The 12,288-nt window shown below is 36.4% G+C and overlaps 1 protein-coding gene across 1 annotated transcript in view; it reads left to right on the top strand.

Annotated features, from left to right (window-relative positions):
- DNAH7 (dynein axonemal heavy chain 7) overlaps window positions 1-12,288 on the top strand; it is a 247,305-nt gene that overhangs the window by 146,592 nt on the left and 88,425 nt on the right. The window contains exons 41-44 of the mRNA XM_079923963.1: window positions 2,196-3,068; window positions 5,288-5,517; window positions 8,616-8,946; window positions 10,897-11,243. Coding sequence (XP_079780089.1) covers window positions 2,196-3,068; window positions 5,288-5,517; window positions 8,616-8,946; window positions 10,897-11,243 — 1,781 coding nt within the window. The remainder of the gene's footprint in view (window positions 1-2,195; window positions 3,069-5,287; window positions 5,518-8,615; window positions 8,947-10,896; window positions 11,244-12,288) is intronic.

The raw sequence follows: 12,288 nt of genomic DNA, 5'->3' as shown, positions 1-12,288 counted from the left end.
ATCTTCTTTATCCGTTCATCCAGTGATGGACACTTAGGTTGCTTCCATGTCCTGGCTATTGTAAATAGAGCTGCAATGAACATTTTGGTACATGACTCTTTTTGAATTATGGTTTTCTCAGGGTATATGCCCAGTAGTGGGATTGCTGGGTCATATTAGGTAGTTCTATTTGTAGTTTTTTAAGGAACCTCCATACTGTTCTCCATAGTGGCTGTACCAATTCACATTCCCACCAGCAGTGCAAGAGTGTTCCCTTTTCTCCACACCCTCTCCAGCACTTATTGTTTCTAGATTTTTTGATGATGGCCATTCTGACCGGTGTGAGATGATATCTCATTGTAGTTTTTTTTTTTTTTTTTTAGTCTTTATTGGAGTATTATTGCTTTCTCATTGTAGTTTTGATTTGCATTTCTCTAATGATTAATGATGTTGAGCATTCTTTCATGTGTTTGTTGGCAATCTGTATATCTTCTTTGGAGAAATGTCTGTTTAGGTCTTCTGCCCATTTCTGGATTGGGTTGTTTATTTTTTTGTTATTGAGCTGCATGAGCTTGCTTGTAAATTTTGGAGATCAATCCTTTGTCGGTTGCTTCATTTGCAAATATTTTCTCCCATTCTGAGGGTTGTCTTTTGGTCTTGTTTATGGTTTCTTTTGCTATGTAAAAGCTTTTAAGTTTCATTAGGCCCCATTTGTTTATTTTTGTTTTTATTTCCATTTCTCTAGGAGGTGGGTCAAAAAGAATCTTGCTGTGATTTATGTCATAGAGTGTTCTGCTTATGTTTTCCTCTAAGAGTTTGATAGTTTCTGGCCTTACATTTAGGTCTTTAATCCATTTTGAGCTTAAAAACCCCAAAGTTAGCAAAAGGAAAGAAATCATAAAATCATTACTCTTGAACACAGTTAGGCTGATTCCAAGGCAGTTTGTAATAATTACATTTCTCAGTTCTGTAGTGTTTTCACATTTGTTGTCATTTCATTTTTGCCATGCATCTGTGAGATTTGTAAGGCAGGTATTACTACTTCCACTTTATAAGGTGAAGAAGCTGATGCAGACAGGTTTAATGTTAGAAAGTTTGCTGACAGAAATATGCATTACTTGTTTTTGTGTGTATTAGTCTACTAGTGCTGCCATAACAAAAATACCACAGACTGAGTGGCTTAAACAACAGAAATTTATTTTCTCACACCTCTGGAGGCCAAAAATACAAAATCAAGTTGCCGTCAGTGTGGATTTCTGGTGAAGGGTCTCTTCCTGGCTCACAGAGGGCCTCCCTATGTCCTCACATGGCCTTTCTTCTGTGTGTCTGCAGGGAAAGAGTGAGAGCTCTGGTGTTGCTTCCTTTCCTTGTAAGGACAGCAGTGGATAGGATTAGGACTCCACCCATATGAACTCATTTAACCTTAATTATCTTCTTAATGGACCTTTCTCCAAATACAGTCACATTAAGGGGGTTAGGACTTCAACATATGAATATGCGGGGGAACATAGTTCAGTCCCAAACAGACTGCAACCAAGGGACATTCATACCACTCTAAGGAAATACTTATTTTATGTAGCAAGCCTGATTAACTACTTTTTGCAGTCCCACAACATGTGCAGATAAGCAGAGATTTATTTTAGTAGATTGCCCTCTGCAATTACTTACAACAAAAATAAGACAAATTTGCCCTCCACCTAAGACATTCCCTCTTTATCTAGAAAATGTACTTTTATTAAAATATATATATATAGATAGATAGATAGATAGATAGATTTGAGAACAATTTTCAAGATGTTATCTGGCTGAGAAAAGGAAAAGATCACTTCAAGGGAGTTGCAAAACCCTAGATACCAGTGCCCAGCTCTGTTATCTATATCTGAGTGAGCAGCAAATGCAGTCACTTACCTTCTCTAGTCTTTTTTTCCCTTCTGTAGTCTTTAATGCTCTTTGCATATCTATAATCTACTTCAGTTCCCCCAATTTACCTTTATTTATTGACAACAGTGTAACTATGTATTATTCCAAATATATACGGTTAAAATTAATATTTAAAGTGAATATTATTATGAGCCAGTCCTCATTTGGATATACCTTTAATAAAACCCATAGAAATTTCTTGAGAGCACCTTTTATATTACTTGAGATGAGCACAGAAATGAAACTAAAAAAATAGAAGAGTCAGTTCTTAAAGCTGCTTTTTAATTATTATACAGGTGCTTAGAGTGTATTACGATCGCCTTGTGGATAATGCAGACAGAAGTTGGCTGATCAACTACATTCAAGAAATCTTGAAAAACTGTATGCATGAAAATTTTCATGAGCTTTTTCAAAGTTTGGATTTTGATAATGATGGAGTGGTGGAAGAAGATGACCTACACAGCTTAATGTTTTGTGATTTCCATGATCCCAAGAGAGAGGATACCAACTACAGAGAAGTTGCAGATGTAGATGCTCTCCGGGTGATAGTAGAAGCTCACCTAGAAGAATACAACAATATGAGCAAAAAAACCCTGAACCTTGTCTTATTCCGATTTGCCATAGAGCACATCAGCCGAATTTCCAGGATCCTGAAGCAGCCTCGCAGCCATGCTCTTCTGGTTGGCGTCGGAGGGAGTGGAAGGCAGTCTGTCACCAGATTAGCTGCCCACATGGCTGATTCTTCAGTTTTCCAGGTTGAAATCACCAAGGGCTACGATAATTCTGAGTGGCATGAAGACTTAAAAGTGATCTTAAGGAAATGTGCAGAAGGGGAGATGCAGGGTGTCTTCCTGTTTACAGATACTCAGATTAAAAAGGAGTCATTTCTAGAAGATGTCAACAATCTACTAAATGCTGGGGAGGTTCCGGATCTCTTTGCTTTGGATGAGAAGCAGGAGATATGTGATAAGATGCGTCATTTAGATCGCCAACGGGATAAAACCAAACAAACTGATGGAAGCCCCATAGCTCTTTTCAACATGTTTATCGATCGCTGCCGCAACCAACTGCATGTTGTCCTTGCCATGAGCCCCATTGGAGATGCATTTCGGATTCATCTTAGAAAGTTCCCTGCTCTTGTTAACTGCTGTACCATTGACTGGTTTCAGGTATTGTCATGTAAATTTATATAGACTTCTAGAAATATTGAATCTCCATCATGAGCATGACTTATTTTAGAGCCCCCCACCAAATTGTAGCTTAGCAGAATTTTCTGATCAATAATAATGTATTTTATGAAATTATAATTCAAAAATCATTATAATAGAATAACTTCTTATTGCCAGTGCATATAGTCATTGACATCAATTTATTGTAGAAAGTTTTAGGATAAAGTTGTGTATCAGTCAGCTTCCTGACAGGGAGCAGAGAGCACCCTGGAAGGCCTCACTGAGGAAAGTTGAATGAGGGGACTGTTCATAGAGGTGTAGGCAGGATTAAAGGAACTTGAGAGGGATGGTCAGGCAGGAACTGGTGGAGTGTAGCAAGAAGATGTTACTACAGTTGGGTAAAAAAGGGAATGGGGGGAAGAAGTGTTACTGGAACTTGGAGCTGTGGAAATAGGAATGTCTGATAGGAACAGGAACCCAAAACCTAGAGCTCAGCTTCTGCTAGAAAGGAAGAAGGGTAGAAATGCCTCTACCTCTTTTTTTTTTTCCAGCCTCTTTCCATTAGCAAACCCAACAGGACATCAAAAAGAAGAAAGCCCCAGAGACCACTTTTTCTAGTAAATTTCAGTATCAGGAAGTGCAGAGCAGACAAGGGGGTGGGGTAGGAAGTTTGCAAGCTGTGGCAGAGATCCTGTAAGTGAGATCTAACACATAAGAATTTTTGACCTTGGGGAATTTACATAGCCCCTTTGTTCCTCCATTTCCTGCTAAGATTAATTATTTCACGAAAAACATATTTATTGAACTCTTGCTTTGTAGCAGGTCTTATCCTAAAGCTGGAGGTGAATAGGAAAATGAAACAGACTAGGCTTCTGCTTTCCTTGAGTTTGCTTACTTACTTGCAAATTAGTGGAAAATAATTCATCATACAGGGTAGCATGTAGGTTTTCTGAATCAGTGACCTTTACGAGGAAAGATGAAGGACAAAAAGTGCCAGTTTTGAGAGGATCTGGTAAGAGAATAAATTAGTGAAGACAAGGAGCTACGTAGAAGGAATGAACGGCGTGAGAGAAAATCAGGGTGACAGGGGCACAGTAACTGAGGGGGAAGTCGTAGAGCTGAGGTCAGAAAAGTGGGAAGCGCCAGATCAGATAGAGATTTACAAGTTGGGCTTCGGATTTTATTTTATTATTATTAATTTTTTTTGCAGTACGCGGGCCTCTCACTGTTGTGGCCTCTCCCGTTGCGGAGCACAGGCTCCGGACGCGCAGGCTCAGCGGCCATGGCTCACGGGCCCAGCCGCTCCGCGGCATGTGGGATCCTCCCAGACCAGGGCACGAACCCATGTCCCCTGCATCGGCAGGCGGACTCTCAACCACTGCGCCACCAGGGAAGCCCCGGATATTATTTTCAATGTGCTGGGAAGTCTTTGAAGGATTGTAAATTGAGAGTGTGAAAAGAGCTAATTTGCCTTTGATAAGATCACTCTGGCAGCTGCATAGAGCTCAGAAGCAGGGAGACCACTTAGGACACTGTTGGAAAATTCCAGGAAGATGGTAACAGAGAGTTGAACTGCAATGATGGTTGTGGGTATAGAAAGAATGGAAAAGATTTGGAAGCTATTTTAGGGATGGTGCCCATAGGACTTGCTTTTGGGATAGATGTAGGATTGAGGAAGAGGAGAGGGATCAGGATGACTAGCTTGAGCAACTGGGTGTATGGTGGAGATGTTGACTAAGTTGGGGAGGACTGCAACTATTTTGGGGGAGATAAGAACCGTGTTTTAGACTTGTTGAGTTTGAGATGGTTATAAGAGAAATCAAAGAGGTAGTTGTTGATCTAATTCTGGAGTTTAGGGGAAAGGATAGTAACATTTACCTCAGAATTGTTGGGAGAATTAAACAAGATAATAATAGTAGAGTGCGCACAAAGATAGACATTCTATAAATTTAGTTCCTTTTCTCTTCCTTGCTCCTGCAATACTCAGGCCCAATTTCTCTAACCCCTGAACAAACCATGAAGGGTTAATATTGCACACATTAGTTACTGGCTCCCTGTCATAAGGGGTCAAATACTTGGGGGAATTTCCTCATGAGTGTCTGTCCCACCCCATCCCTCATGTTTTCCCCTGCATTTCCACCATCCATGAAGGACCGCAGTAATAACAAACTCCTGTCAGTAAATTGGATCATGTGCTAAAGCATTTATCTTAAATTCAGTCCTGGCCTGAAGATGCACTACAGGCAGTTGCCTCCCGCTTCTTGGAAGACATTGAAATGTCAGAGGAAATACGAGATGGCTGTATTGAGTTGTGTAAAAGCTTTCACACTTCTGCTGTAGATTTATCGACATCCTTCTATGTTGAACTTCAAAGATACAATTACGTGACTCCTACCTCTTATCTTGAATTAATTTCTACCTTCAAACTGTTGTTGGAAAAGAAAAGGAGGTAAAAACAAAATTTCTTATTTCAAAGTAAGCTATGGTGGTTTTTAAAACATTTGTGTGGACAAAAATGACATAGCAATGATGTGGTAGAGATTTATTTCATATATGTATATACTGTGAGTTTTGTTACATCATTAAATGATTTACTCCACAGACACTTTTAGGGTAGGGAACAGGGCTTATTCTTTTGTGCAGATGCATTGCCCAGCACATGATAAATGCATAATCATATTTGTTTAAGGAATGAAGGTGTACCACTCAGAGCTGTGGTAAGGCTCCAGGATACTTCGACAATGCTATTGGGTAAACAACACTAGGGAGTAATTTTTCTTTAATAAGTAATTAGATAATAAATAAACCTTCTCTTTAGGTATTGAACAGCTGAAACCCAGAGACAGCCACTCAATATACATAACCAGCTTTCCTTCTTTAAGTAAACTCTTATTTGAAAACATCAATACAAACATCAATAAACTTATATGAATTTAAGCAATTTTTTATATTGCATTTGTAATTTTTAATATTTTTATTTCCCTCTTGAAGTCTGATTTATCAAACTAAACTTTCCCAGGTACTTAAATAATTTCGAAAATCTAGTAAGTTAAACTTATACATATGGTAAGCCTTAAGTTCTTTTCAGTGTTTGACTATTGTCTAAAAACTTAATGAGATTTTTTTACTTCAAAGCACAAATTAGCTCTGTTGATCAATTACATAACTTATATTGGAGTACAAGGCTGATCTGTTCATCTAATAGACCAAATTCTTCTAAATATTAAAAAAATACTTAAAACACCGAATGTGCACAGATTCCTTGACAAAAAAATAATAAGTTTAGTTTTTGCATATTAACTATAGTTCATTCTAAATCTTCCTATGGCTAACTCACTATCTCAGGCATTTTGAAGTACCTTTTCTCGTATTGTCCAAGATGCTACCTAGATACTGCTGGGAAACTCCTTAGCCATATTTATAGTGACTTTTGTAATGCCTTCCACAGCAGGAGTGTCATAGCTTTCCTATTCATCATGGCACACACCCCGTGTTGAATCATACCAATGGTATTTTTCCCATCTACCTAATGAAATCTGCAAGTCCCACCCAAGGCTGCTACACAACTTAGCTGAATTTTACTATTTCTTTGGCTGTCATTTTATTATTTCTTACCATGTAGATCTTAGGATCTTTAACCTAATGGAATCTTGCTCTTCTCCCCCCATATTTTCCCATCCAGGGAGATCAAAACCGCTTGGGGAGTCTGATTAATTTGGGGGTATCACTCATCTTTCTGTTTGATTATATGCTCACAGTATTTAAGGCCATCCTAACTGGAAGAAAGATTATAAAAATGATATACAAACTTAGAGAAAGTTTGAAAGTAATAGTTTTCTAGGCATTTTTAGATATTCTTGTTGGCCTTTCTACTTTCCTCTTTTTAGAAATGTTCTCCTTTACCTCAACTAGAATTCCCACCCTGTAGTTATTCTTCCTTTAATAGCTAAAATCTTTAGATCTCCTTATAGCCAGGTAGTACTGTAACCTCGAAGCAAGTTATCAGGTTCCCTGCCAAGAAACCAGTGTTTTAGCCAGCAAAGAATCATGTGGGATGAACCACCACACTGAAACTGCTTCATGTTGGCAGGAGTGAGACTTTTCCAGTGCTTGCTCCACAAAGCTTCCACTGAAACCAAACTCACAGATAATATGGTATCGTCTATCCAGTCTCCTCAGTTCCCATTGCTGTAACACGTTTTGCTCGGAGGGAATCACAAATGCCAAAAGTATAGCATGTCCTGACTTGTAATGTTTTTTTTTCCCCATGACAGCCTTTTCAGTTTTCCAGCTCAAGCCAGTTAAGCACTCAGTTGAAGAGTGCGCTTCCACCTTTAGACAATTATCAGGTTGGTTTGTTACCTACTCCAACCAACGTTTTGAAGAGAATTTCTAAAATGTGTCACCTTTTATTTTGAGACATTATGGCATCTCAAATATTTAAAATGAAACAAATTATAAAGGAGCGTTTTCTCTACTCATAATGTATAATTATCTCTCGAACACATATGAACGCAGATAAAAATTTAAAGTATGTTAAAATGTTACATTATTTTGGGCTTCCCTGGTGGCGCAGTGGTTGAGAGTCCGCCTGCCGATGCAGGGGACACGGGTTCGTGCCCCGGTCCGGGAATATCCCACATGCCGCAGAGTGGTTAGGCCTGTGGGCCATGGCCACTGAGCCTGCGCGTCCGGAGCCTGTGCTCCACAACGGGAGAGGCCACAACAGTGACAGGCCCATGTACCACCAAAAAAAAAAAAAATATATATATATATATATATATATATATATAAAAAACATTATTTTGAATCAATTATTATTACCTTATAATAATTTTGCACCAAAAAAGTGTTGAGCTTTATTCTCTATTGGCCACTTTTATCTTAAATTAAAAAATTCCTATTTCAAGATACTTAACACATCTTAAAATTATATGCCACATTTGGCAGCATTCAAAATAATGTATTTTGGGCACTGAAGTCTATTTAAAATAACTGATTATAAAAAGATTTTAAGGAGCAATAATGTTGTTGGAATAAACTTCCCAAGGTGACTAATTGTAGAGGCACATCATTCATCTCGGTATGAGGAGGTTCCTTGCCTTATACTTAGTGTATTTATCTTTTGAATTTGTTATATGCCTAGATATTGTGTCAGGTACTGGAAATACAAAAAATCCCAAGACATACTGTCTACTTTTAATTGCACACAATCTAAAGTTCTAGAGTTTATATTTTTCACAAAATTGTTAATATATGTGAAAAACTTTCAAACCACTTTTTTTAAGTTGAAGTATACCTGATTTGCAATGTGTCAGTTTCAGGTATTAAGCAAAGCGATTCAGTTATATATATTTATAACTTTTCAGATTCTCTTCCATTATAGGTTATTTATAAGATACTGAATATAGTTCCCTGTGCTATACAGTAGGTCCACTTCTTTAGTTATGCCTTGAAAAAGCCTGAAAAGCTCAAGAACACTTAATTTTTTTCCTTGAAGGAGGAGCTAGAGCCTGACAGCTAACCTTGTTTTATCTTTGCTTTCAGTGAAGTAATGAAAATGAAAAAGAGGTACGAAGTGGGTTTGGATAAACTGGATTCTGCTGCATCTCAAGTAGCCACAATGCAATTCGAGTTAGAGGCTCTACAACCTCAATTAAAAGTTGCTAGCAAAGAGGTTGATGAAATGATGATAATCATTGAGAGGGAGTCTGTAGAAGTTGCCAAAACTGAAAAAGTAGTGAAAGCTGATGAAACAGTAGCAAATGAACAAGCTATGGCTGCCAAAGCCATCAAAGATGAATGTGATGCTGACCTGGCAGGGGCCTTGCCTGTATTAGAGTCAGCTCTAGCTGCCCTTGACACTCTCACTGCACAGGTAAGAGCACAGCCACAGGCTTGCTGGGAGACGCATCATCATAGCTTAAGAAAGTACTTAATATTGTGTGCTACAATCTAGTCTGTTTTTCCAAATTAGTCTCCACATTTAATGCAATTGAAATCATTTTCAAATTGGGAAAAAGATTCCCTCATTCACCTGGAAAAAAAGAAATGTACATGCATAACTAAGACAATTTTGAAAAAGAAGCAAGCTTCCAAATGTTCTAAACAACCGTACAACAACTGTTATTTCAGGAACTTTGCAGAGCAACTTTAATCAACAGGGGTATAAGACCCAAGTACATATTTTGATGCTATGTGCACCTATTTCATATTTAGACACTTGTAATTGGAATATACCTTACAGTATATATGATAAAGTGTTATGTCAATGTTTGTCAGTTGTTTTTTGTGATACATAATATGGCTTATAATGTTATATTTTATAATAGCATGTCTAAGCTTTGAAATTCATTAAAAATTAAGGTGTGAAAGTGAACATTTCAATTAAGAAAGATAAAGGTGAGTTTTAAAAAATAAATAGTGTTGGGAATCTTGGCAAAACTTTTGGATGAGGTAAGGGAGAAAGTGTTAGATCCTTTCGTCACACCTTACTCCAAAATAGATTTCAGATTGAAATTTAAATATAAATAGTTATATTACTATAAAAATGGTTGAAAATATAGGTCAGATGTTAATAATCTTGGAATGTAAACTAAAACCTAGGATTTCTTTGGTATAAGAAATCAGGAACAAAAAAACAGTAAGCAATATTGTTCATAATGTATATGCTCTCTTTTGTATTTTTCATAAATAATAAAAATTTTTTAAAGTACTGAATTTTAGTACCTAAAAACCAACACATTTTGTTTGATATAAACACCATGGACAGAACTTTAGAAACGCTGAGGAAAAACTTTTCAACTGTATGGTAAACAAGATATTAATATGCTTCTATGTGAAAAGCTCTTATAAATCAATAACAAGCTCTAAGATAAGATAGTAAATGGTATAAAGAAGTACTAATTCACAAAGGAGGAAATACAAATAATCAATAAACATATGAATACAAAGTGTCAATAAACATATCATTCCTTATTTGTATTTAAAGAAATACAGATCAAAATAAAATTTCTTTGGCCTGTCAGAATGCCTACCAGTGTTGCTAAGGGTGTATGTAGTAAAGCAGCAGGCACCCTTCTGCTTTCTGGAGGGCAGTTTGTCAGTATTTGTCAAAAGCTTTAAAACAATAAAAGACATTAAGACTTTAATTCAATATGGCAATTGTAATAGTAAAAAAGAGAAAAAGGCACAAATAGGGTATTAGAATTATGGTTCTTATCTATGCATTGGAAGGCTATCTATGCAGCCATTAAAAATGATGTGTTTACTAGCATGAGCGGATGTTCGCTATGTATTGTGATTGAAATAGGACAGATTTTAAAACAGCGTGTATGTTAAGTATACTATGATTCCGTTGGTTAAAATACAGCATATACACTGGTTTATAGCGTATACATATGAAAAAGATATAGAGGAATATAAAGGAAAATGTTTACAAGAGCTAACTATATATAGTTGGTTTATAGGAGACACTCATATGTATAATTTCTCTGTGTTTTTCTGTTTGCATCTATGACATTTATAGCTTTTCAGAAGCAACAAAACTCTTACTTTGTGACAGCCAAAACTCTCTTTCTTGTGTCTTTGAAGTAGATTTCATGTCATAAGTAATCTCATATAGGGTATCTTCCCGTTCCTCTTTTTTGTCTGTAACTTTTCCTTTGGGATAAACTTCTCAACACTTCTGGACACAATTCTATCACTTTCATCATTTCTACCCAATGAACGGTGAGTTTCTATCTTATGGCTTAGTTTGAAAATAGGAACCGATTACAAGTCATATGTAAACAATTCTTTTTTAATAATAGCATGTTATTATTTCAAGGACATTACAGTGATAAAATCCATGAAGAGTCCTCCCGCTGGTGTCAAGCTTGTTATGGAAGCTGTATGCATCTTGAAAGGCATCAAAGCTGACAAAATCCCTGACCCAACGGGTTCAGGGAAAAAAATTGAGGATTTCTGGGGTCCCGCCAAAAGACTTCTTGGTGACATTCGATTTCTACAGTCACTTCATGAATATGACAAGGACAATATTCCTCCAGCTTACATGAACATCATAAGAAAAAATTATATTCCAAATCCAGATTTTGTTCCAGAAAAGATTAGAAATGCTTCCACAGCAGCCGAAGGTCTGTGCAAATGGGTCATAGCAATGGATTCGTATGACAAGTAAGTACTAACAAAAAGAAAATGAACTGGTGTGTTTTATTTTCAGGTTTGGCCATTTAAATAATATAAAGAGCTACATAGGTGAGAGGGTCCTCAGAAAATCCTGTCTAATGCCTGTTATATGACATATTTACTGGAGGCAAGACTATACCAACTAAATAGTATAATACAATGATACTTCAACTTTTTGGACTCAGGAACCCTTTATATTCTTAAAAATTATTGCAGACCCCAAAACCTTTTTTATCTACCATATTAGAAATTAAAACTGAGAATTTTTAAAAATATTCATTTTTAAATAGCAATAAAAAACTCCACATGTTTACATAAGTAACTTTTTTTTAATCCACATTTTCAAAAAAAGTTGTGAGAAAAGTGGTGGTGTTTCATATTTTTGCACATCTCTTTACTGTGTGCTTTAAAAGACAGCTGGACTCTCAGATCTGCTTCTTCATTCAATCTGTTGTGGGATATATTGTTTTGATTGAAGTATATGAGGAAAATGCAGCCTCACTCAGATGTTTAGTTGCACAAGGAGGACCTCTTGGAGTCCCTGAAGGGGAGGGGACATGTCTTGGACCACATTTTGAAAACCACCCTTAACATTTATTCTTTGTTTAGACAAACAGCCTTTTTTGATGATTGTATGAGAAATACTTATATACAAAACAGTAAAAAATTTTGGTTATTTCTTCAAAACAGGAACTATTACTGGATGTCTTTCAAACTCATAAACAGTTTGAATCATTGTACATATATATTACAGGCTGTGTATATTTTGGACCATGATATATTATGTTAATGATAAATTTTAATTTAATGTTTTATCATTTATTTAGAAATATAACATGACTTAATTCCATTTTCCAGATAAAAGAGAATTTAGATCCATCCTTTTTCCTAATAATCCCTTTTATTACCAACATACATATTTATAAGATAGCTGGTTTTAGTTAGGGATATATTCTGAAATTTGAGAAAAGTACAATATAAAGACAGGAGTGTCATTCTTAGATGTATTTAATAAAACTGGAAGAGAAAAAAA

The sequence above is a fragment of the Stenella coeruleoalba genome (genome assembly GCF_951394435.1).
Source record: "Stenella coeruleoalba genome assembly, chromosome: 6".
In the NCBI taxonomy this organism is placed as follows: Eukaryota; Metazoa; Chordata; class Mammalia; order Artiodactyla; family Delphinidae; genus Stenella; species Stenella coeruleoalba.
The sequence above is the reverse complement of the archived record's forward strand: the minus strand, read 5'-3'. Positions and strand labels throughout refer to the sequence as shown.